Source organism: Nestor notabilis, unplaced genomic scaffold (genome assembly GCF_000696875.1).
Source record: "Nestor notabilis isolate BGI_N333 unplaced genomic scaffold, ASM69687v1 scaffold9993, whole genome shotgun sequence".
Lineage (NCBI taxonomy): Eukaryota > Metazoa > Chordata > Aves > Psittaciformes > Psittacidae > Nestor > Nestor notabilis.
In genome coordinates this window covers 41282-68331 of record NW_009923285.1, presented here as the reverse complement: position 1 = coordinate 68331, position 27050 = coordinate 41282, and the positions used below count along the sequence as shown (strand labels likewise).

Sequence of the window (27050 nt, the reverse complement as noted above, 5' to 3'; positions counted from 1 at the left end):
ATGGCTGGCCTGAGACTTCGGGGGCTGGCGTCTTCCAAACTTTATCAACGCCGGCAGGATCGGCTAAGTGGCACAGGGTCACTCCTGAGCAACAGGACAGATACAGCAGCTGGGATACGTGGGTATGTCTCTGAGATGAAAGGAATGGCGTTGAAGCATGTTCCAGGATTTGATAGATGTTCCATTTTGGTGGTGTGTCTTTTTCGTTTAAAGCTGGAATTGTCTGCACACAGCCAGAGGGGATGAGGTCTGTTTATTTTTATTTCCAAGTAGATTACGAAGGAAAAGACTTTCCTGATGAGAAAGCTTTCTGTTTTTAACAATAACAGGAAAGCAACAATGGAGAACCTTTCCCGTTTTGAAGCACTGTACAAGGTTGTTCAGAACCAACATTAGTGCTAGTGTTGTTAGTGGTGAAGTATTTGGGTACTCTGAGAAGAAAGAAATGGTGAAATGTAGTAATTTTTTTAAATGTTGGTGAAGTTCTACTGTTCTTTTATTTGTAGGGTGCAGTAGTCCATTTCTTCACATATACCCTTAATAGTAAGCTAGTTCATTTCAGTTTTTGTAAGCTCCAGTCCAGCAGCAATTGAAGCTTTGTGTAGCTGCTGCTTGAGATTATTTAGAACACATCAAGCAAACCTTCTTAAATCTTCCCAGACAATTCCATTCCTTGATTTGATAATTACTGTTGCTGTGCTTCAGATTAAAATTTTACTTCTCAATTTTCATTGAAGTTAATTTTGGGCAGGAGAGAAATGAATAAGAATTAGCTAAAACTAGTGTGTTACATTTTGGGAGAACTGTGAGCTGCAGCAGCAATATGGGATCTGAAATCTGTGTCACTGGGGAGAGTAGTGAGCATGTGGGAGAGGAGGGTTTCTTATAGCAGTCAGTTGTTTTGAATTTCAGTCTTTTCTTAGCAGGAGATAGACCTGATGCTTACCTGTAATTGAGCTGGTTTGCTTCTCAGTTTGAACTGTGGATCCCTGACTAGAACCCTGCTTTTCCCACTATTTTCCTTTTAGCATAAAACTATTAGTTCATTGGTAAATTTTCAAATTTCCCTACAGAAAGTTATGGGTGTGAATGTATGAGAATTTAATGAGGATGGGAGTAAGAAGGTATTGAAAGAAATGATGATGCCATTGAGTGGAGAGGATGCTGTTCAGAAAGAGTGAGAAGCATAGAGGAGGCCTTGGAGAGAAACGAAAGCGTTGAGGAAGCAGCAATGGAATGCAAACAGCGGAGTGTGGGCTGGAGATAGGAAGGATGAGGAGATAAATGCTCAGATATAGTCACCTTGCATTGTAAAAATGTAGTTTGCTACCAGCTATTTAACTGTGTTTCACTGTAAACTGTAACAGCATGTTTATAGTACTTAGCACTACATTAGTATGGCTTTTGCAGTAGAAGGATCATTCTCATTTGCCTTCTATTTCAGCTCCACTTCAGGAGCTGGAAGAAAAGTCAACATAAATTCACATATTTTGGTTGTACTCAGCAGGTGACAGTGCTGAAGATGATAATCTGGGAATTCTGTCTCCTGAATTATTTGTATCTTTTCCACAGTTTTTGAGCTGCTGATATTTTTTCCTTTTCCTTCCTGATAAGTCCTGATAATTTATGTCCTTTCTTCAGGCAAATGAGAGTAATCTGAAAGTAGAGTTGCTGCTAGTTGGATGATAATTGATGAATGCATTTGGGAGTGATCTGTCTTATCAGTGCTGGTAAACAAACATAGTATTTTAACTCCTTTGAGATAATGGAAGTGAAGAGAAACATCGTGTGTGTGTGTGTGTGTGTGTGTGTGTGTTTAAGGAATTATTTATCAAATAGATAGTGATAGGTGAAGTGGTATATGCTTAAGAATAAAAGTATGCTTTTCCTGTGTAAGATGTATAATCTGTTTAAAACCTGTACCTTTCTTTACGTTGTTGATGTTTCCCTGGGCTGAGTGAACACTGCTAAATGTGTGTCTTTCTAAGTCATTGGTCATGGTTCACTGAAAATAAATATTGCATTGTATTGAGAGGGACTACAAAGTACCTGTGGCATAGGGCTTTTTTGAATACCCATAGACTTCGATTGCTGCTGCTGGTCTCAAAGGTCTCGCTGGTTGTTGCTTCCCCTGCAGGCCAACCATATGGACATTACTTTCAGCTGAAATGTGTGGCAGCTGGCTTCTACTAACAGCAAATTGCTGTTGCTGGTGGGCCGAGGAGAGATGAGGAGCCATAAGTATTTTTTTTTCCCCACTTATTGTGACCATACGTTTCATTTGTATGTTTTTCTTGACTTTGGTTATCCTTGTGTAGAAAATAAGAACCAAAAGTGTTTATTTTGTTGAGAGATTGGGGGCTGTATGGTCAAGGAAGCTAGGCTGAGAGAAACACTATACATTTCTTATTTAGCCAGCTGGAAAAATATTTCAATAGGGAATGAACTGAAAATTTAATGCAAGCAGAAGGAGAAATGCTGAAAACGTTAAGCTATGCACATAGTTTTATCAAGTGCACAACAAATCATACATGGAACAAATGGGATTTTTTTTTTTCTCTCCAACATTTTTATGACAAGTTTAGTAATAACCTTAAAGAAGTTAAATCAGTTTGTGAAAATTGTCCAGATAAAGTCAGTTGCAGCAAAAAGATTTTGGAAGAACAATAAGGTAGCTGAGGGCTATTTTTCAGCAGTTCATGAACTGATAGCCTTCCTCTTTCTTTTTACTTTGTATTAGTCATTGTCTGTCAAATGAATCATAAAGTCTGGTATTGCCTGGCAATTTTTTTTTGTTTTGTCTTTGCCAACATTAAGGACTTAAAGCCACAAATCCTCAACCATGCTGTGGGGATGGGAAGAAGTCCCTCTCCTGGAGCTTTCTGACTTTAATCTTAGCTACTGGCAACTATGATACACACAGGTGGTGATAGCATTCTAGGTGTTTGGCTTTATCCTAGGCATCTCTGTGTGTACGCATACTAGAAATGACTATGTAAATGTTATAATATTGTGATTTCTTCTGTCTACACCAGCTTCTACTGGTAGACCAAAATGAGTGGAGAATACCTCTCTAGGATTCCCTGGCATAGGTGCAGTGCCTGTGTGCTGAGATTTGGACAATGCTCTGGGCTCTTCCATCTTGAAATGTTGTCTTCCTTTCTTTTTGTAGTATCTTTAAGGTTGTTGGTCATCTCTGTATTAAAAGTAATTCTTCATTCAGCCTTGTGATGGAGAACGCTCTCTGACTCTAAAAATCAAAAGGTTTTGAGACAATTTAAAGCATTCCTTGCAGCTGCAGTTCCTTTCTTGGACCTGATAGAATCTGAGACTGTTCATCTGTTCTTCTCTCTGTCTGGTTGTCTGGTTCATCCATGTTTAAGATACTGAATTCTACTAGTGCAAAGTCTGGAGCTTCTCTTCTACTCTCTTTGCAGTGCAAGTATTAGATTTGCCTTTTTTTTTCCCCAACCTGTCACTAGTGCTAGACCCCTGTGGACAAGTGTTTAAAAAACAGTGTAAAAGTATAGAAGCTGCATCATTTTAGCCAACTTTCTTGGTATTTAAGTCCAACTCTTTTATTTGGCATCCCTTCCCCCCATAGTAATATAGGCCAAATTTCCTGAGCCTCTATGAGAATATGTGAAGATACAACATTTGCTAGCCCAAATATATATGAAACCAGTTTTTGGAAGATAGATCCATATTGACTTTAGTGAAATAAAGTGACAAAATGCTTTCAAACCTGTACCAGTGGTACAGAATGGGTCTCCCAATTAACTTTTACTTCTTACAAAAAAGGATTTTTTTTCTCTTTATATACCTTATATTAATATTTTCTGTTAAATACTTCTGAGAAGTCAAAGCATGAGAAACCTACACCTAACTGTAATGGTAAATAACTAATTTCTGTAAATTAGGTACTTTGATAAAGATAATTTGTTAAAGATACGGCATGTAGTGGCAAAAGATTGGAAAAAGCATTGTTTGAGCTCTGATATTTTGGGGTTTGCACAGGACAGGATAACTTCAGGATGTTGAGCGGGTCATGTTTTAACAGCTTTTCCTGTCTTTGTGTCACCAGTTTATTGTTAAAACAGAGGACAATTCTGTGTTTTACCTAATTGCAAAAAGATGAGCAAGCAGAAAGCAAGAAGCACTCTTTTGAGGGGAAGATTCAAATCTAAATATCTTATGATGGACACAGCAAGTCAAACTTCTGTGGTCACTCTTGACACCACCATCAAAAGAATGGCTTTGGTGTTGCTCTTCCTCTCCCAGTGCTGCTGGCAGAAGTGTTTTACAGCACTGTAGTAAACTGAATCATAAAACTCCTTGGAATTAGAACATCCTACTGCACACCCACTTCCAGACCTGGTTAATTTCCCTTTGAGCTAGTTGAATAAATGCTTGGTTTTGCCTTTAAGGAAATTTTGTCAGCATCAACCAACTTCTTCTAGCTAAAGCATTGATTTATTTTTTATGTGTTGCAGTCCCACATCTTTGAAGTGCTTGTTCTATTATGTTTTGCAAAATCTTAAGTGGTTTTTCCCTGTGTATAATATTATGTTGTTAAAAAAGTATTGGAATATCTTAAGCAAACTTCCACAGCTAGGAGTTGGACCTTTTGCATCATCGTGCATCAGCAGTACAGTAAATAAAGTCTTGGGCCTCTTGGTAGTCTCTTCCTTTTGCAAATGAATGAGGTAAATTAATTTTTTGAGCGTTAAAAAATTAATCCAAGGTTGTCCTCCATGCTAAGGGAAGACAGAACAGCAAATAATAGTGCATTTGGCTTTCACGGGGATTTCAATTTCCAAATAGATTTTATATTGTTTAGAAGTTAGGCTTTACTGTGAGGTTACTCTTTCTTGACACCTCTCAAATGCTGGTTTCGGAAAGGAGACTCCTGAAATCCTTATTCTTGCGAGTGAGTCCCTACTTCTTCATTATCTTTCTTGCCAACACAGCCATGGGACTTGTGTGGGAATCTCTCCCAGGATAAGTATACTCAGTAGTGTTTGGTGTGAACTATCGCACTTGTGAACTCCTGTGTTTCACACAGGAACATGACTGCAGTTGTTGCACACTGCCATTGGAACGGTAGCAGCTCTGTTCTTGCAGAATTCAGCCAGCAGGTAGTTGGTAGTGGCACTGATGGGTACTGCTCCTTCTGTAGAGTGCTGTTAAGTCCATTTAGAGAAAGAAAAAAAAACCCATGGGGTTTTTAAACTGTTTTTTTATGTTACTAAAGGACAAAAACAACAAACACAACCTCAGATCATGCTTTGTTGTTAGTGTGTTGGGTGTAATACTTGCTGTTACATAGGAAACTATGAGACTGTCTGGAACGCTGTTTTGCCCGGTTTTCTGCTGTAACCCAAAGGAGCATTTTCACTTATGTTGACATGAGGTTTTCATAATCATGGTGGTTGCCTAGCTCACGTCTTGGGATTCAGGCACCAAATTTTTAGAGAGAGAAAAAATGCTTGGTGGGGAGGGAAGTTGTATTTTCAAGTCCTGGTACGCATTTGCATGATGTAACTGAAAGAGTAGTGATTGAAAACTAAGCTTATTAAGTCTCTTGGCTTTGCTGCAAACACTGATGGTTTTGTGTTTAACCTATGATCTCTAGTTTATTAAATTAGAGGATTTCTTGCTTGTCCATAATTCCAGTCCATTTCTGGTTGGTTGTTTTTTTTAAAGCTCCTTCGTACTACAGTAAGGAAACAAGTTGTAACAAATTTTTGCTAAATCGGTACTCCCTTCTTGAAATTATTAGCAGTCCCCTCGGTCTTTGCCACTCTTGGAATTGCAGTGGCAGAAAGAAAGTATAATTTTACTGAGCGGTCACTCCAGGTCACAGTGTGGGATGTTTGTACAGGCTGCAGATGCGATCTGTTTGGCTCAGCTGAGCCAGCTGAAGGACAGGGCTGGTTTTGTTGCCTCAGGAGCATGAGGCTGCTGCCTGCACTGTTGCCTGCTCATTCTAGCTGTGCTCAGAGCACAGAGCCCTGGGATATAAACGGTGATGTGTTTTTGCAAGGGTGTCTCTGAGCAGAGGAAAGAGAATCTTCTGCTACTGGAACATGCTTATTGTATTAGTGTTCTGTATGAAGAGGTGTGGAAAGGAGCATGTTGGGTTGTAGAATAGCACTAACAATGGAAATTCAGTTCAAAGTAGCTTTGAATACAAACAGAAAGCAAAACTGCTTTTAAACCAAGCCATCTTTCATTCTACAGATACATTATATGATTCAGGAAAACTATTAAACAAATACTTCTGAGATTTTTAACATGCTCAAAATTATACTTCCAGTTATAAAACTGCTGTCTTTCTAATGAGAGAATCCAGAAGGTGCCCAGAAGGCATAATTTACTTTTCTTTTCCTGTGTCTTAAAATGTAACAGTAGTGAATTTTTGTATTTTTGGATAGTCTGATGGTTAAAAGAAAGATAGCATTGCAACAAGAAATTGACTTCTTATAATTTTTCCCTCCCTGTTTGGACATCTGCATATGATTTTAAAGCTGCATTCTGCTCGTATACAGAGAACTTAGATTGCATGATGGCAAGCATGAAAATTTTGTGAAAGAGGTTAGGGTCATTCCACATTTTAGGGTAAACAGAGGAAATGACCTTGACGTGATTTGCGAGTGTGGCTTGGTTGTTTTGTAGCCTCACTTTGTGGGGAAATGAAGCTGATGCATTTGCCAAGCCAGCCAGAGTGACTTCTCTCTTTCCATACCTTTTTAACACATTGGCAGTTTTAACTAGTTTGTCAGGAAGTCAAAGGCATTGTATGCAATTAGTTTTGTAATGAATCTTGTACACATAAATTGCTGGGTAGAGGGGGAAATGCCCTGTTAATTCCTTCAGTGAAAGGGAGACTGCAGTGGGGTTATCAGTATTTATTACACATCAGAGAATCCTTGTTAGTGTACATCCTGAGACTAGAAATTCCAAGAAGTCAGGTTCATTGTGTTTGCTGCTTTTGGAATTCCTGGTTTATTTAAAATGGTGGATATTTGCTCTGAGCTACTAGCAGGATGACATAATGGAGTGTAAGACTGGGGAAGCAGCCAAAAGTGTTCAATAGGTAGGTCTGCTACTTGACCTCATTCTGCCACGTGTGAGTAGCAAGGACATTATTTAGAACCAATGTCAGTGCTGAATTGACTCATTGGTCCTTTTTTCATGTAAAAGGGAGTTAAAAGCAGTGGAAAAATTGTGTTCATAGTTGTTGGGGAAACTTGGATGATATCATTATACTCATGTGATTGGCTGTGACATTGCTCATGTTCTTACTCTTGTCTTTATTCCAGTAATATGTCTGATGCTCTCGCAAATGCAGTATGTGAACGCTGCCAGGCTCGATTTGATCCTGCAGAGAAGATTGTCAACAGCAATGGGGAGCTCTATCATGAAAACTGCTTTGTCTGTGCTCAGTGTTTTCGTCAGTTCCCAGATGGACTTTTTTATGAGGTGAGGTTGCATACTGTGTATAAGGGAAGAGAAATAGCTCCATTAAAATAAAAGGAATTAGGTGAAAATTCTGTCAGAGCTATGAATTTGCATCTTTCTTGCATGTTCAATTTCTTAGCCCTAAAGCTTTGTTGCTAATTTTGGAAGGGCTTCGGACCTAATTTCCTTTCTTTTTCTTCTCACATATTCCTTCCTACACATCAGTAACAACAAAAACTGTGTGTTTGCTCTTGGGATAAGAGGCATTTCAAAAAGAAAATAGAAAATATTTCTTAATATTTCATAAGACAAAAGATATTTTTTTTTGTCTTTATTTTTAGGCACTTTGTACCAAAGCTTTTCAGTTAGGCAGCTGAAATTGGTGGACCCATTCAATAACAAGTTTGAAATATTTTTACAGAGTATGTGCAAGCTCATATTTTGAATAACACATTGTTTTAAATAGGCTGCATTCTTAGTTTGCTTTAAGTTTTAGCCTCATGTAGAAGTAGTTCTGAATTACATGAGTAATAAAAAATAAAGAAATGATGAAATTAAAGCCAACTATAGGAAAAGGGCTTTGGACACTTTAGGATTTTTACTGTCTTGCAGTAGCATTGCTATTAATTTAACAAATTCACCATGAGGCTGAAGACATATCTGGATGTTTCCTTATGGAAAATCCTTAGGAGTTTAAGAACAGGTGAGGGGCTAGAACTGTAAAACTTGACTGACCTTGACTTGGTCATTTCAATGGAAAGTCATGCTGAACTGTTAAGACATAAGAGTGGTTCAGTTATTCATGAGGACTCCTTCTCTCTTGTTTTGTTCCCAGTTTGAAGGTCGGAAGTACTGTGAACATGACTTTCAGATGCTGTTTGCTCCTTGCTGTGGGGAGTGTGGTAAGATGTGGTGCATGTCAACACCATGGGGTAACAGCTACAGGGCTGTGCAAACCTCCCACCATTGCAGAGGTCATTTTAGGGAGCAGGAGCTCTGGGGGGAAACAAAAGTGAGATACCAGCAGTGATTTGGGTATTCTGGTTGTGGGAACAGTTGGTTGGTTTGGTTGGTTGTGAGTTTTTTGGTTTGTGTTGGTTTTTTCCAAAGTTAGACTATAATAGCTCTTGTGAAATTAAAGTGAAAGGATTATAAAAAGCAGTAGACTTTCAATAAGATTGTTTTCTGCATATATCTCAAGGTGTGCTTTCCTTTGGCAGGTGAGTTCATTATTGGGCGTGTTATCAAGGCAATGAACAACAACTGGCACCCAGAATGTTTCCGCTGTGAGCTCTGCGATGTAGCCCTTGCAGACCTGGGTTTTGTGAGGAATGCTGGAAGGTAAGACGGAGCAGGAGCTCTGAAAGCTTTATCAGTATGTTATTGATACAGTGGTGAGATGTTGCGGGTGGTCAGTTAGTTGTACACTGAGACGTAAAGCTTGAAAAGGTACAGAAAAAGCTTGAAGGAATAGCCTCTTAGGAGATGGGAAATGGAAGGAAGAATAGTGTTCTTCATCCAATGAAACATGTAGAATGCAGAAACTCAAATTTTGTTAGATAGTGCATGGGTTCTGGAAAAAAAAAGGATTTCAGGCAAAAGGCTATAAATAGCAAGTGAGAAAAAGGGATTATATGATCCTGGGCAGGCTATTTATCAAGTAAGCTGCTGAACACGATATCAAGGTATAGCAAAAGACTAAGAGAGTAATATGAGGATTACAGCAAAGCCTGTTCCCCTGTTTCTGAAATCATTCATTTTATATATGGAAATACAAAAATGAGTACTAAAGCTTGATTAATTCATTTAATTAAGAAGTAAGAAATAAAAACATTAAAGGGCACTTGTACAAAAGCATACCATTATAAGAAAATAAAGCAATCCAGCAGTTAGGAGGCACTGTTGCTCAATTCATAGTTAAATTTCAGGCTTTCATATGTCTTGAGCAAAATCTAGTAGTTTCCTAGAGATTATATTGACACTAGCTGAATGGTGAAGAAGGGAAAGAAAGGTTATATACGTGTACCCTGTCCAGCAGGGAGTCCTCTCAACTCCCTCTTCTCTTCCATCCTTCATGCAACTTCTTTGCATTAGTTTCTGGAGTTGAGCGTAACTGATTTTCTTTTGACACCTAAGCTTGTTAGAATGGTCTGTTGAGATAGCACCGAGGGTGTTTTGGGAAGGCAGCCAGGATTGAAGCAGTTCAAACAAGATAAAGAATATTTGATTTCATAGTTTGTGGACCAAATCTAGAACAGTAAGTTGTTCATTCCCAAAAGCATTGGAAAGAGATATGTGAATGTATGTATCTGCACATAAAAAATATAAATTGCCTGTCACATGATTTCCTGTAATATTTGTCTCCACAGCATAGAAGCTGTCTTCTAGGAAATATTATTGGAAACTCTGAGGTTCCTTTTCCTGCTTCAAATTGTACCTGATCTTCCCTAGTGTGCTTGTCATTTCCAGGCATATTCCACTGGATACAATTTGTATCAGTAAGGATAGTATTAAGATAATCCCTACTTTATCTGTAGTGAAGGAATAGCCTGGCTAGAGAAGTCACCAAAAATAATTGTAAAACATCTTAAAGATACAAATCTCTTCTGGGCAAAGTAGACTTCATATGCTTACTATTTACTTTTTCCATTTGGTTTCATATTTTTATGATTCAGTATGTAGTTAAGATGAATGCTGTATTCCTAATTTTCATTTCTTTACTTTGAGGGTTACCAGGATATCTGATGCTTTGCCAGAGCTACTTAAGAGAGGCAGAATACTGAATGTTGCCCAACCTCTGTCTGCAGCTTTTAGCCAATGCCAGAGGGCAAATAAAAAAGGTAGTGTGAAGTTTAGTGCTCAACTCCAGCTCTGAATGCTGGGAAGAAGTAAAAAATTCTAAGTCCTGTCTTAATTCCACTCCAGGTTGGGTGCATTGCAGCATTTTGGTCTTTTTTTTTTCTTCTTTCCATCATTTAGTATCAATCTTCTTCATATGATGTATAAACGCTTTGAATTCAGAGACTTAAACACCATGTGCAGGCATCCTGTCCTTTCATCAGGCGGGTCTGTCTCACAAGTGGATCTCTACTACTGGCACAGTATAAAATTTTAAAGTAGGCTGTATGCATTGTGCAGAGGAAGAGTTGTTACTGAATGCTTTGGGAGTTAAGTTTAGTTTGTTTTGGTTTTAAATATGTCAGTTTAATAGCCTCTTTGCTCCCTTACCTGTTTCTAAGTGTTCAGCCCTCAGTTTCACATCTCGGAAATCAGTAGAGCTGTTACTTGTGTTTGCAGTTTCAGTAAGACAAGAACACATGATCTCTGTTGTCAGAGTGGTTCTTGCTAATTGCAGTCCCATAAAAACAGCAGAACTTCCCTTCTCAGGACAAGTTTGACTCTGGGTGTACTATCTCACTGCATATTGGTACTCTCAGCTGGTTTTGGTGGAATAGAGCATTCTTAACTTGAAGCAGTGACAAGAGTCATGTTCACAGTTCAGATTTAGCACTTAGTGAGCTTTCATTTGTTTTACCCTCGTATGTTTGAGGCAACGTTACAGTCTTTTTAACACAAAACAGATTGCACAAAGCCTCACGGAATTTCTCAGCTACAAAAAAATACATGACTGGGTCAAAGGCACCATTTAGACTTGTGAGGCAGGAAGTGATGCGGTTACTGAGAGCTAGAATACGCTGCGTTTCACAGGAAGTTTTGGTTCCATTGTAATGGAGAATGTAAATGTAACGATTGACATGATAAGGTACAAAGCAAATCAGAAAGATCAGCAACACCATGATGATCATTTTGATAGCTTTTTCCTTCAGGTGTTTCTCCACTCTGTTCCCAGTCTTCAGGCTTTGAATGATTAATAAGTAGCAAGTCACTGTAGTAACAAACGGGAAGGTGAATGCCACTGCTAATGACACAAGGGCATGACGTGATGCCTTTTCTCTGTAGAGCTGTAGGCAGACAGTTGTGTTTTTCGTCTCAGCTGTCTGCACACTGAGCAGCAGAGGTGCCATTGCAACCCCAACTATAACCCATAGGAAGGCACATGCCAAATGGGCATAAAGAGACCTGCGGAGCTTGATGGACTTCACAGGGTGCACGATGGCTAGGAAGCGATCAACGCTGATACACATCAGAAAGTAGATACTGGCATACATGTTGAGGTAAAAAAGGAAGCCAGTGAGTCTGCATGGGATCTCACCAAATGGCCAGTGATTACCAGAGAAATGGTACACCAGCCGGGTAGGAAGCACCAGCACAAAGGACAGGTCAGCCACAGCCAGATGCATCAGGAAGATGTTGGCAGGTGTGCCTGACTTCTGGTCCCGGATGAAGAGCCAAAGAGCGAGGGCATTGCCAGCAAAAGCCAGGATGAAGTCCAGGAAGTAGAAAGTGGCAAAAAGGATGTTCTCAAGGTGTGTCTCTTTGCCACAATGCTCTGCGGTTTCCAAAGAGAAATTGGATGGGCTTGAGCAATTGAAGAGTAGGTTCGAGGGATCTGCTGGGCCATTCATTTTCGCAACAATTTTGAAGGGAAAAAGCAAACCCTGAAGGAATTGAGACAGTATATTACAAAAGAGCCTGGTTTTGTGAAGAAAAACAAAAACAAGCCCCCAAAACACACCCCAAAAAACCACACATGGAAATAAATGATGTCTATTGTTTGCTAATATGGGTATTTCATATGACAGGTCAGTCTGAGTTTAAAACCTTGTGTTACAATTCTGAATACCTCCTGCTTAGGTGGGGTTTACAGACCCTCAATTCCTGTTGAAGGAACCACTACAGATCTCCACTGTCTGATCATGAGCTTGTCTCCAACTTGTGCTGAGATGAGTTGAATAACAAAGTAGTGCGATGCTTATATGTCTGGTTAATGGAAGTCTGGAAGTGGGTTCTGTATGTCTAGCTAGAAAGTATTTGCTATGTCTGATTTGAAAGCTTGATTCAGGACTGAAGAGCTCCTAATGAGTCAGCTTTTCTGAGCACAGGTATCTGCTGTAAGGTGACCTAGCTTAGAATATCTGTCTTGCTCCTAGAAGATTTGGAAGACAGGTCAGATATTGCTTTTGTTAAAAAAAGCCTGCAGGATTCCTGAAAATCTTTGATAATTATTTGCTCTGAAGACCTGTATTTGAAGCAATGCATCTAGTTCTAATACAGGAAGAAACTTTTTAGATGAGTAGTAGCATCTCATTTGAACAGCAAAAAGCACTGAATTGACTCAGGAAAGATTATTAGTAACGCTCATGCTGTTGGTTACTTGTCGAAATATCATTCTTCACTGCAGCTGCTGCTTCTCCCAGCGTAACTCCTCTCTTCCTCCCTCAAAAGCCTGAACTCCACTGTAGCTTATTGAGGGCCTTTTCCAAGTAGCAGCTCAGTAAAACTGAGCTTATCTTGGACAGTCTTTCTGTTGTCTGCAGGGTCCTGAATAGCATTAACAAAAAGTGATAAGAGTTTCTGGGCACCTACCCGTGGCTTTTTATACGCTTCTCATCTGTAGGTATAGGTGGTGGGGAAATGCAGGCAGTCTGAGTTTCCAGCATTGTCTCTGTTTCTTGGATTCCTCAGAGATTACAGTATTTAACACCTCTGTGAGTTACAACACTTCAGTTGTGCTCACCATTGCATTTTGTACTGGTTGACCATTTCTCCATGATATTCAATACATCTTTAAATATATCCATTTTTCTCTACAGAGATAAAATTTTAAGAGATTCCTGACATTGTTAGGTAAAATTATCAGTCTTGGACGGAAACTGTGCTATATGCTGAAATGTTTCATTGTTAGACAGTTGATCCAAGGCATTACACAATGTGTCCAGCTTCCCAATGAACTGATATTCGGATGTCTAAAAATATTGGTGGCTAATTGAGAAAACAAAATGGGATTAAGAACAAACCCATATATTGGGTAATGTAAACAAAATTCCAAGGTAATTGCCATCTTTTGTTTGGCTGCTGTCACTTTCAGGTGGACAGAAAACTACGATAGCTAGAGATTAATCTGCTGGACCACTTCTGTTTAGTTTACAGTTGAAGAGACAAAAGTCAAGAGAAGGGAGACTGAATGAAATTCAGAAGCTGAAATGTCTTCATATGGCCACAAAGGGTCCTTCTGACACCACACGTTGCCTGGGTACTCTGCATGTTTATGGCACAAAAAGACTCTAGATTTGAGTGTATGGGTACTTGGTGTCTACTGTCAGCTGCATGCTTCTTTGTACTCCTAGAGATGGCAACAAATTATTACAATTACTTACAATTACTAGAAGTGCATGTGCAAGGAAGACTGTACAGCCCTTTATTCCAGGGAACATTTTATCTGTAAAATACACACGTGAAACCTTGCTTTCATGTCCAAAAGGAAAATACCCTGCTGCAGTTTTCCATGTGAATTTCCTTGGTTTGTGGAGAAGTCTGTGTTTTTTGTTGCTAGTGTTTATTTGTCCCTTACGAAGTAAAACATGCAAGTGTTTTTGAACACAAGACTTTGAAGTTTGTATATGATAGTAATAAAAAATAAGTGTGTGATAGTATGTGTATCACATACTCAAATACTTGTCCTCCCTGGATGGAATTACTTCAAATATATATTTTTGTCTTGCATACCAAAGGAGAAATACGACGAGACCATGCCTTTTTACTGGCTGTTAATTTACAGTGGTACCTCTCACCTGATGTTCTGACTGTGTAGCCTTTCTCTTTGTGTCAGGCACTTCATTTGTATTTGCTTTTCATCTGTGAAAAATGAAATCAGGTGACACATATACACTTGTCAGTGCTCGGCGGTCTGATGGCTAAGCAATACTCTATACATGATTGTGACACCACTGAGAAAGCAGTAAATGCTGGCTTGGACCAGCTGAAAAGGCAGAAGCAAGGGTTGTCTAATGGAACAAATAGGGATGTGTCTTGTCTTAAGGGTAATGATTTAAATCTGTTCAGAAAAGTGAAGCAGTAAGCAGACTTTTTCCCTGTTTACAAGCTAAATACTAGGGGTTAGCAGCATGATACATTGAACTGATTCTGATTTCATAAGGAGGATCTTTTGGGATTCAGATTCAGCTGAATGTCAGCGCCAGACTTGGAATAGCTAAGACTTAAAAGCTGAGAGTTCTGTCCCCACTGATGGCAGCATTGAGTCTGCCATTGATGCCTATCTGGACATGGTTCCACTGCAAAATACTGTGAGGTGGAGTAGAATGGAGAACATTGGAGCTATGTAGGAGCCCAGTATGTCGGTATCGGGAAGGGAGAGGCTTTATCATTATAAACTTGAAATAGATTCAGTCTTTTCAATTAATAATCTTTTATCTCATAGGAGAGCTGCTGTTACCTGACTAACTTTTTAAGACCAAGGTGAAGGGAGGTATTTTTCATAGCCTGGTCAGAAATCAAAGAAAACGGAAGTGGCCATCTCTTTAATTTTGCTTAGGTTTTAAATTAGAAGGGAATTTTAATCAAGGGGGTTTTGGTTTGTTTTTTATTTACAATTCTGTTTGTTAACATGAAAATTGTGGTTTAGCACTCAAGTGGGATAAAAGCCGACATGTCACAGAGTTTAATTTTAGAATTGGTATGTTTTCAACAAAATGCTACAACTTTACAAAAAGTAGTAGTTCTTCAACTGTGTTCTGTAGACAGTGTGGAAAGTCCCTTGCTGTTATTTACAGTTCCATTTCTGTTTTGCCTTGTTTTATCCTATCAATTTAAAAGACATGTGTTTAATGTTTAGTTTTTTTCTTTCTTTTTGGTTTGTTATGCTTACGAAAAAGCACTCAAAGTCTTAGAAAGCTTTTTGTACTAGTCTGTATGAATGCTGAGAGCAAACTAGAAACCTTACCAAATGACTTATAGCTTAGCACAAACTACACATTCTATGGTGCAAGATGCTTTGACTCCACAGACAGAAAACTCCTCTAGGGGTCTGGCTCACTGTCAAATAATTTCCACTTGGATTGCTCTCTTGGTGTTCTGTGAATATTTAGTGATTTACGTATTGCTAAACAGAGCACTGTTCTGGAATGAGCCATTATCCCAGGCCTCCCAGGGCTGAGCTGTAATGGGGATGTTGCTGCTCATTTGACATGACCATATTTTATGCCCTGTTTCTCTTCTGCTCAGAAACCAGCAAGATAACAATCCACAAGGCTGTCAGTACAGACACAATCTGATTACTCTTTCAGCAGATGCTCTATCATTAATGAAACAATTAATAAGGCAGAATAAATATTTAGCTCATCATAAGTTAGTTACCTGGCTGGTCTGGAGTTTCTGGTATAATGCCCACTGCAGATAAATTTGAACTGTGTGTTAGGGTTTGTAGTGGATGTCAGAAATTCCTGTACTTGCTCTTAGCACGAGCAGTTTCTGGATTGGGATTATGCTAGTTTGTGGGGGTTTATTATTATTTTGCATTATATTATGATTATGGTTATAGTGTCTTTGTCAAATGTCTTTCACTGGAAGTACTCGTTAGAAATAGTCTACTTCTGACCAAAATTATTCTCCTGAAAAATCACTTTCTGCTGAGCCTCCCACCATTCAGCTGAAATGCTTGTTTCTTGTTGAGCATCAAAGCAATGTCAGAAAGCACTGGACATACCATAAAACTGTGAGCTTTCCTGGCACAAATGGATGTACCTTAGGTACAGAAGTACCTCAAAAAAAAAGCACCTTTTATATTTTGGAGCAGTTCTGTAAAGAAGAGTGAGGAAATTATTCTGTGAAGTTCAAAAAATGTTGCCAGTTCTTAGTTTCAGACCTTTCCAATATCCACCTCTGTGTCTGTCTTTTCATCTCACTGATATCAGCTAAAACTAATGCTATTAGGAAAACTCTCTCATTATTCTGCTGACAGAAGTTTGTCTCTTACCTCTTTACAGTGCAGTCCTATGGGTGAAGTATAGGGTCCTTTTGGGGAAAAGCTGAAGGAACTCCTGATGACAGCAAACCAAATAGAAGCAGCAACCGTGAAACAGGATGATCCCAAATGAGCATACAGTTGCAGAGTTGCTGAGGGTGGAGAGGGGAGCCCCTCTATATAGCGTCCTTCTAGCTCTGATAGTGCATTATCAGCTCAGTCACACAACGGAGTAGGGGAGAGGATGCCCCAGCACTGAAGAGCAGTCTTCATCCCAGCTGAGTTCTTGGCACTGGGGTTGCTGCTGCTGTTATAGATATGAATATACTGTATGAATATTCCAGTGTTCATGGTGCTACTAAAGGCTGCTACTGGGCTCCCAGCCGTGAACACAGACTTCTTGGAGTCCCCTGATTATTTTAGGAGGGTGGAGAGTAGCATTGTTTGAGAGAAGTCTGGTATTAATAGGCACAACAGGACATTTCAGAATGGGATAATTCCATCATGGTGGGAGTGGGGAGGGGGAGAGGGAGAGGGGCGGCTGCTATGGTAACAGCTTAGCCTGTCCAACGCTTCCCTTTGCTTGCAATAGAGGAGGGTCTATGGGAGAGCAGAGAGGGTTTGTGTGCGGGGAGGGGTTGATAATGGTTTATCAGTGCAAATGGCTGAAGGCATCTTATTGAGCTGAATGAGAGGGGTCTCTTTCAGGACACTTGCTTCAGGGTCCCTATGTCCTGCCCTGTATAATTACTGTGCATTTGACAGTGCCGGATAAAATTGATGCCTTTATGCTGAGATGAGCACAGCTGCATGTTTGCTTATAATGGGGTGCTGTCTGCTTTTGCTGGACTCCGTCTGGGCAGACAGTAGTTCCAGCCCTGGAGAGAGACTCTCGCTGACAGGAGGACTCAGATTTGTAGAGAATAATAATGATACTTAGCACTTAGACAGGCGCCTGCCAGCTGAGGGTCATAAATGTTTGAGGTCTCACAACAACATCTGTGTTGTATTCATGTCCTCATCTTACAGATCTAAGGGTATGTGATTCATCACAGCAGAATTTTGGAAGGGGCCCTGCAAAGATCCCACTACATCGGCCATAAATCTACCCTTTCCATTTGAACTTTCCCTTTTGTCTGGTGTCTTTTGAGAATGACCTGTAAATCTCTGAGTGTTTCACATAGCGATACACTGAAAGGAATTAAGCAGGCTTGTCTGTTTTGTGACAAAGAACCCCACAGAAGTCATTCCTCTTTCATTTTCATTTTATCATCAGTTCTTCCCACCCTGCAGTGTTGCAGCTAGAGAGGCAGGTAACAGGCAAGTGAACTGAACAGCTTCTCCTCAGAGCTCCTAAATATTGGGATAAAACTGGTGGATTCCATTAGCCTGTACAGTTTTTTTATGCTTTGCCCAGGCTTTTCTACCAGAAATTTGGCTTATCTACCTGTTCGAAATTGCTCTTGTAATATGTTCTAGAACATGAGATAGAACACAGTTACATTTACTGCATAAAACTGCAATCAGTTCCTTATTTTCTATAACTTAGGAATAAAATGAATTTGTAGGGAGAAGAGCTCATAGTCAGTGGTCTCTTATTTGTCCTAGCTATTGAAGACTAAGGAATCCAGCTATGGTAAAGGCATTCAAGTAATGTGTTCTGGTTTAATATTTTTTATTCTCTCTCCTCAACTCTCTACCGGTGTTGTAATGGCTATGTTATGGCTGGACCCCATAGTTAGTAGAGGAGAGAGGGTGTTGCCACCTTTCCTTGCTCACCTGTCAAAAAAGGTATAGAAGAACTGGAAAGGATACCTAGAAGAATGACAGCCTGATATTCCTGATGGGATAGAAATCAGAGAATGTTGGAGGAGTATTCTAAGGAAATACAACTCTGTGACTGTTCCATCCACATACTCTTTTCTGTACAACTGGTGTAAATGACACGATACTAAACTAAACTATGTTTAGTCTGACCTAAGAAGACACTCCTGTTATGTGAAGTACATCCTACAGCATGCACTCTATGCTGTTTTAGGAAAAAGTATTTTCCTTTCTTTCAACCAGGCATCTGTGCAGACCGTGCCACAACCGTGAAAAAGCTAAGGGGCTGGGCAAGTACATCTGTCAGAAGTGCCACCTGATAATTGAAGAGCAGCCACTGATGTTCAGGAATGATTCCTACCATCCGGATCACTTCAACTGCACCCACTGTGGGTATGTTCTCATAATCTAAACTCTGACTAAAAAGAAGAGAGACAAACAGTACAGTCGAACAGTGAAGTCCTTTCCAAGTCCTAAACTTAGCTGCTTCACATTGTTGAACAAACAGAAATTCTGTGAGGAGAAATCAAAAGAAATTTGGAAAGCCTACAGGGACTTCAGTTTTATTCTGCCATTCAGTGTTCTTTTATCTTAAACTTGAATGATGCTGTTTTCTACTGAAAATGGAAATAGTTCGTTTGTACGAACTTACCAAGGCTGTGTGCAGATTGCAATAATAATAATGTTGTGCAGAGGCAGCTGTTGCCAGGCTATTCAAAATAGTTTAATTTTGCATTCCTGTGTAGAAAAAAAAAGATGACTTGGTGACCTGTGTCAGTCTTCTGGCATAGTCCATTACCATGCTGATACCTGTCAGACCTAAATTACTTACCATGAAGGCAGTATAGTTGGAGCACAGTACTGCCCTCATTGGCTAACAGTGCTGAAGAATAAAGTAAATGGCTCAGTGCTGAGTATGACTAGGATGGTCCTTGGACCTGAGCTATCCCATTCACTTGAGTCTTTGCATGACATATCATTGTTCCATGTAAGTGCACCTCACATTTCTGCCAGAATATCTGCCTGAAGACACGATATTCCATGCATGTTCTTGTCTGGCAAACTGAGAAAACAATTTTAGAAAGATGAATTGACAATAACTGTGTTTCAGTGCCTTAATTTACTGTGTTTACATTTGTAGCATGAATATTTTCATGGGTTAGGGTTAGCTTTCACGTTTAGTCTTCCAAAACTTCATATTGCACATTAAAGAGCTTTGCTTGGTGTTCTTACTTCAGTGCCATGTTTGTGTTTTCAGGAAGGAGCTGACTGCTGAGGCCCGGGAACTGAAGGGAGAACTGTATTGCCTGCCCTGCCATGACAAGATGGGAATCCCCATCTGTGGAGCCTGCCGCAGGCCCATTGAGGGACGAGTGGTGAATGCCCTGGGAAAGCAATGGCATGTTGAGGTGAGCCCCCTCTGAATCTGAAATTTCCTTCAGGAGACATTTTGGAAGAGAAGCCACCTCTGTAGCCCCCCCACTACCAAAACCTGGCCATGCAAACCCAATACGCCAGCCTTCACGTACTGATAAATTTACCTATTTACTATGATGTACTTGGATATATCCTCTCCAACCTCAGTTAACAGGTTCATAACAGTGTTAAAATTTGTAATGTAGGCAGAGCCAGTGGAATTCCTGCTTTTTAAGCCTTTTCAGCTCGTTCTCTCTGTAACTTTTCAGCTGAGTTGTCATAGCTTGTTCTGAAGTTTTTTAGTGATGTATGTTTTCAGTGATTTAAGCCTCCTAGGGCTTGAACTGAGATGCTGCTGATTTGAAGTACATTCATACCAGCCATGTTTTATATTCCTGTTTCTCCTCTCTGAATTAAACAAGATAATGGTCCATAAGTCTATTAGTAAAGACACACAATGATTGCCCTTTCAGCAGGTCTTTTGCCTATCTTTAATACAGTTCTTAATTGCTATAGTAGACTAAATATTTCCTCTTTTCTTTTGCTTCTGTAAAGGTTTTCTTGTCTGAGCATTAAGTGTTAATAGTTTTAAACTGAAACAGTGTAGATTTAGATGAGATACTAGAAATTCTTCATTATGAGTGTGGTGAAACATTGGCACAGGGTGCCCAGAGAAGCTGTGGCTGCCCCATCCCTGGCAGTGTTCAAGGCCAGGTTGGACACAGGGGCTTGGAACAACCTGCTCTAGTGGAAGGTGTCCCTGCCCATGGCAGGGGATTGGAACTGGATGAGCTTAAAGGTCCTTTCCAACCCAAACCAGTCTGTGATTCTGTGATTTAAGTGCCTCATATTGAGCCATGATTTGTAGCCATGCAGTTTTTTCCCTGGTGATGGAACAGTTGCTTTGCCTGCTGCTGAATGTCTTTTTTTATATTACAGCATTTTGTTTGTGCCAAATGTGAGAAACCATTCTTGGGTCACCGACACTACGAGAAAAAAGGACTGGCTTATTGTGAAACTCACTATAACCAGGTAAAGTCTGCCATCTATCCTGTAGGTACTTGTTCTGACTAGTAAATGCTTTTTTGCGTTTTACATATGCAAAGCTCTGCAGATTTTGCATAATCTGAATTTGTAGAGGCAATGCAATATTAAGAAGTTGAGATTTAACAGAAAAAGTAGTTTTTCTTGATAGATGTGAAAAGTGATGCTGAGAACAGAATAGAAATATTTTGGGCATGTTAATTTTTCTTTGTGCAATTGACAGAATGAAAACACTGGCTGTGCTTTGTGATTAAAATCCCTGTAAGTCTATTCCAAAACTATCTGTGTGGTCTTCTTTGATAATTACTTGCTTCCACAGGCCTAAGATAGTCGTGCTGTCTAAAGCGTAAGAGTAGTATGTTTCAAAAGCCAATCAAATCCTAGTTTTTCTGTATGACTCTACTGAACAGCTATGAGTTTGGTGTTTTCTTCTGTCAGATAAATTAGTCTCTTATAAAAGTGTTACTGTTTTCAAAGTAGCTCAAGGTTTTACTTTGATGATTGTAGTTGAGCAACAGGAGATGTTTGTCTACAGTAAGTATCATAGTCTACTGATCGTTTTTTCTCCAAATTGCCACATGTTCAGGAGTTTAAGATAACATAACAGTGGTAGAGTGTGAGGCATCAACAAAAAAGGTTTTGTAGTATTTAGTGGTATGAGATCCAAAGGAACATAAACTGTTTGGCAAGTGTATGAGAAGTTATTCAGAAGATTTAAATTGGTGTATCTGGGTGCTGCTGTGGCTTGGAATTCTTTGATTGTTAGGATTTAATGTTCACACCAGCTGTGTAATTTGGGGACCATGAGTAGTCAGTAACACGAGTTCCTGTTCTTATTTCTTTTGCTGTGCAGCTCTTTGGAGATGTCTGCTACAACTGCAGCCACGTGATAGAGGGAGATGGTAAGATTTGTTCTCTCCTTGGTTTGGGTTGCTGTCCCTGTTCCATTTGTTAGTGCAGCTGTTGCAGTCCCACAGTTGCAAGGCACCAGTGTTTCTTTTCACATCTGGCCTCATTTGAATTTGGATACAAACCCAAATTCAAATAATTCAGCAATTTCCTCTTATTTTGTGCTTTTGCAGTGGTATCAGCTCTTAACAAGGCTTGGTGTGTGAACTGCTTCTCCTGCTCCACCTGCAACATCAAGCTTACACTGAAGTAAGTCAGTGTTTACATTTTGGACCATATGAGACATTTGCTTCTAAGGCAGGGTATCGGCTTGGGGGAGCCAGGAGCCAGTGCATCTGTGAGGAGCAATATACCTTTGCTATGGGGGAGTGGGTGCTTGTAATTCCACTGATTTCAGAACTCAAAAGAAGCTGGGACTCAGCATCCTCTCTGAATTATTTTCCTTTATTAATCTATCCTGTAAGAAGGTTGTGTAAGAGGAGAACTCATTCACCAGTACAGAAAGAAGTATCTGGACTTCAAGTAATTGCTTGTCCTGAAATACATGCAGCCTCCATGTCTCCTTAGTCTGGATGCTCCCCTCAATTACATTACTTGCAATTACATAAATTACTTTGAAAGAAAATATGATGGTAGTTACTTCAAATATGTAGAATAGGAACAGAAAACAAAGCAGTCCTACATTTTTCTTTTCTAAGGTTCAAACCCTCAGCCTGCTATGCTGGGTTGACCCCACTGGCCTTGTATATGATGGAGCTCTAATTCATCACAAAGAGGACTTTTGAAATGATGCTTCCATGCTGTGATAACAAAATTACTATTCTAGACTGTTACATACAAATATATAGCAAAATCTTAACTAAAAATGCTGAAGATGCTAGTTCCCTGATAAGAACCCAATCTCTGTACTTAAATGACCAGATGAGGAAGTGAGTTGTTTCAAACATACGGTAGAATGAAAGCAACAGCATTTACATAGATGCATGGAGGCTTGATTTAGTGAAGCATGCAGTTTGCAAATAGCATTTTAATAGCCTGTTGTTCTTTGTGTTAAAGGAATAAGTTTGTAGAGTTTGACATGAAGCCTGTGTGCAAGAAGTGCTATGAGAAATTCCCTCTGGAGCTGAAGAAGCGCCTGAAGAAGTTGTCAGAGTTGACTTCCAAGAAGGCACAACCCAAAGCTCTGGATTTAAACTCTGCTTAAACAGGTCTGTCAGTCTACTGACTGCACTCTTACAGTCATAAACTGCTGCTCACAGCAGCTGTTGATTACAGAGGCAATTACTAACAAGTAAACCCAAAGATAAGTAGTACCTTCCCATTCTTCTGGTAATGTAGCTTTCATCTTGACTATCCCTTTTCTCAAGCAGTTGTCTAATAACACTGGCAGAAAGAGAAATATGATTTCTGCTTGAGCAGTTTACAGGCTGGTTAATAATTTGCTAATAACAACTTATTCTGCCTTGTGATTTGTACACAATCTTGCCTTCCTCAACTGAACTGTAGTTCTCTCTCCAATCCTCCAGAGCCTAAGGAATTTGGAAACAGTGGTTAAGTGTAGGGGTGGAAGAAATGTATGATTTGCTATTTTTAGTTAAAGTATAAAAATTTCTCTTCTAACCCTGGGCGAAGACATTTACAATTTTTTAATATCTAGGCAAATATTCTGAAAACTGTCACTCTTTGCTACTTGCAAGATGTTCTCCAAAATCTTTCTCCAGATTCCTACTGAGCATATATGGATGCTGTACAGTCCTTCTGGTTTGCAGGTTTACTGGGAAAGCCCAGGAACCAATAGTTACGGCATCTACACTGCTCGTTTGTTTGACTTAGGTCCAGTATTAAGACAGCTGAAGAAGTTTGCTTTGCTACTTCCCTGTGCAGTACTAGGGAGATCTCAATTGTCAAGACCATGTCAGCTTCTTTAGAATAGTTGGGCTCTCCTTAACAAGGAGGTTGCTATGGGAAAGGAAAGATTTTAGAAACTGACATAGTTAGAAACTGACACTGTAAATTTTCTCCATTTGTTCTCTACTACTATATGGGAACTTCTAGTGGTCAAAACAAAGTATGTCCTATCCACTGGCCTAGCTGGCATTTCTTGAGGCGGTGTGGCTGGAGCCTTGGTTGTTCATTTGCATGATGAAATCAATTTGATAATATGGTGCCAACTGAAGTGCTTCAGTTTCCCTGTCCTTTTCACTTTATTTGGAAGATGAGTGTACACTTGGTCATGCTTCAGAGAGTCCAATTACATTAAGGGATATAAAATTTTTATAGTTTGTAGTAAATGTGGTCTTAAACAGAAAAAACAAAAGAAAACAAAAACAAAGCACCAAAAACCCCAGGACATATTTTTCTTAAAATTTTCACCCAAATAAAAGTTTCCTATCACCTTTCTTCTTAAGACTTGACTGTACTTGAAGAGGGGACCTCAGACATGAATCTGTACGTCTTAAACATATAGTTCTGGTCTGTAGTTTTGCCTGTCACTGGTGAAATCCTACAGTCCTTGCTAGAACAACCCAAGGTGCTGAGAAATTTACTGCGTTTGAAGATCCTTGATATTTCTTCAGGGGTGAGCAATCAGCAGTGCTGTTCCTGAGTCCGCTTGGATGTTTATAATCATGAAGAGCTTCTGAGGCCTCTGTATGTGTCCTCTATAATTTCTTATGCTGAACTAAGCTGAGCAGCCTGAATAGTTGGAGTCTCTGCCTGTCCTTTTACAGGGTGGGCAGGATGAAAGGCACTGGAGGACTGCTGTCCCTTGCATGATTTAAGTCTTTCAAAAAGTGGCTAGTTTAGTAGGTCAGATGAACACAACAGTTGGGCCCTGCAGTCCCAAGTAAACTAGCCAGCAAGAAGTTAGAGCTTCCTCACTTCTTACATGTGTGGGAAGCAACTGGATTGGGGCAATAATCTACTTTAAGATTGCCCTCACTGCCATCACACTTTGCTCAGAATAGATTTAAACTAGATAATAGCTAAAGCATTGGTAGCTGTTCACACTCTTGCTGTAGCTACTACCCATGAAATTGCAACAGTGATATCACAGCAGTGGTGGGAAATCCTGGTTAACTGTGTGCAGGTAAAAATCCCACATGTGAGACCATCTCTTAGATACTTAATGGCTTTGCTAATTCAAATTCCTTCAACTGCTTTGCTTTTTGGTGCCATAAACTAACATAAACTTTTAACTGGGGTATACTGCATCTGCTGTAACACTGATGAGGGGACAGGTAAAATCCTAACATTAGAACTCTTCCATCCTCTTCTGAACAATATGCACTGTAGCTTGCAGTAATAGTAGCTGCTTTTATCACTGCTTTAGGAGAACATGTGGCTAGTCACTTTTCTCTCACCAGCCTTTAAATGGTCTTTAGTTAAGGGCACAAAGAGCAGCATGTCTTTTGGTGCAGTAGTATGTGGCCACTGCAAAAAATCAGGGTGCAGTTCAGTATGCTATGCAGAGTCTTCTCAGCATTCAGGTCTGTTCCTTTAACTTTAGTCACAGTCTGTGTCTAATGATAAATCTGAGCAGCTGTGTATCTTCAGCCTCCTGGGAAGATGGTGGAGGAACACACAGCCACAAAGATGCTGGTATATGTGGAAAGACTATGTAACTAGCAGGCAATAGGTAATAATTCTTTCAGTGGCCACTCTCAAGTTCAGCAATGGAAAATGCATGCATGTAGAGGTGAATGGAATGACTTTTGTACTGCAACTAGAGATACGGTGTGTACTCTCACTTTGTCTCGTGTTTGCAACTCAGACCAAATAAGCGTCAGTGTTCAAAGGATAACTGATACTGGTTTTGATAAGCTGTTCAGTTATCTAGGATTTGGATTATGTCCTTTAGAGCTTTTCCCAAGTTAGTGGGGGAAAAAAATCATCATAATCCCTCATCTCTGTATTAGTGGAGGGTGATGTTCTCTTAGTGTCTCTTAAATGAGACGCAAAATAATCACAATTATTTTTCTTATACTTCTGCTGCCCATAGCCTACAATGTACAGAGTTACAGAAGTGAGTTGCTGCCCATAGCCTACAATGTACAGAGTTACAGAAGTGAGTATTACTGACATGCTTTTTGTGGGGCAGTGGAATTGAAGGAGTAGGAAAATAACTATAAATAGTTTAAATAAACGTACCTTCTCCTTCAAGTCTACTTCTTAAAAACTAAGTAGAATATAGTGCAGACTTACGAATTCTCCTTAGTGTGTTGCTAGGCTAACAGGTTGTTTGTTAGCTTGTGCTTTGGTTGGTTTTGTTGTTTTGGGGTTTTTTAAAGTCAAGGTCTTGGTCAGAAACAAGCTACATGTTTTTTTCCATTGCTGTGAACAGATATGCTGGCCAAATTCATCCTAGCTATCACACCACTGGAGAGTGTAGGTTTATATCAAGGTTGAACTTGGCTCAGAAGTCTACAGTTACCAAAAGCTGTTGTCTCATTATATACATCTATAGTTTACATTCATATTTATACATACTGAATTAAAATCACTAATATTCACTGAGTACACTTGAAAATGGTTTTGCTTTTAGAAACCACACTATGTGAAGCTTGTTTGTATTCAAAGGGTATGTTAATCACAGTCTCTCTTTATGGCAACCGAATCTATTCTGTAGGGTTTGCATCCTGGTGTTTATTTTTACAGCAGTCTGTGCAATGTAGGCAAATACTGTTCACCCTTCTGTACAGAGAGTTTCTAGATGTTGTGTGTTTTATATCATGATGTGACTGACACCTTGTTAAAAAGTGGTTGGATGGTGAAGGAATAGATTGCAGGTGGACATAATAAATGTGGTTGTACTAGTCTGTAAAGCACTGTTAAGTGCTGAGGATGATAGAGTAAAGAATTAGCAGCTACTTGGCTTGGTTCAGGCCTTGATGAGCAGTGTGGATTCTGCACTGTGGAGCTCTCATTTTGTCACACATTGCCTGTGCTAACCAAAACATGTGATTGTGGACTGAAATGTTGTAATACTCTCCCTTTTTATGTTTCTGTAATAAAGTTCACTGTAATACATTTTAAATCTTCACACACAAAAAGTTGTGTATTGTACAGTAAAAAAAAAAAGATCACATTTGCAGTGCTGAGCCAGAGAGCACTACACACCCTGAGGAATTCTGGGATTGCCTAAAGCTGATGCGCTGTGGTGGCGAATTCACGGTTTGGATCTGTGCTGCTTTTATGGTCATGTGTTCGTTGATGGGGTATTAGCTTTTAGAGGCTGTGCTGTACAAATTGTGTTGTATATATGATGAGTAGATGGGATGGTTTCATCATTTACAGGCTGTAGTGGATGTTTGGTAGGTTTAGGATATAGAGCAAGTTTTCACTTTCCTTGTTAAAAAAGACATTGTGTTTGATTTTCCACAGTGTTTATTTAAAAACCAGGAACCAATACAGTTTGGCTGCAAAATTTCTTTTTGTACAGGTGAAGTATTGAATGCTTCTCACACAGGATGACAAAACAGATCATTAGTCTTAAACATTTCCATTGCCAGCA

At 39.6% G+C, this 27050-nt stretch overlaps 2 protein-coding genes across 2 annotated transcripts; one reads left to right on the top strand and one right to left on the bottom strand.

Annotated features, from left to right (window-relative positions):
- On the top strand, positions 1-23016 carry LIMS2 (LIM and senescent cell antigen-like domains 2). Its single transcript, XM_010012063.1, has 10 exons — positions 1-77; positions 7326-7485; positions 8300-8366; positions 8685-8805; positions 18413-18562; positions 19428-19578; positions 20525-20617; positions 21483-21531; positions 21712-21787; positions 22595-23016. Exons 1-10 carry the CDS (start codon positions 1-3, stop codon positions 22740-22742), a joined length of 1092 nt encoding a protein of 363 aa, XP_010010365.1. The 3' UTR covers positions 22743-23016.
- GPR17 (G protein-coupled receptor 17) lies at positions 10956-16602 on the bottom strand. Its single transcript, XM_010012062.1, has 2 exons — positions 16358-16602; positions 10956-12023 (listed from the first exon to the last, which is right to left on the bottom strand). The coding sequence occupies exon 2, from the start codon at positions 11988-11990 to the stop codon at positions 10956-10958; it is 1035 nt and encodes a 344-aa protein (XP_010010364.1). The 5' UTR covers positions 11991-12023; positions 16358-16602.
- Positions 23017-27050: the final 4034 nt, after the last annotated feature.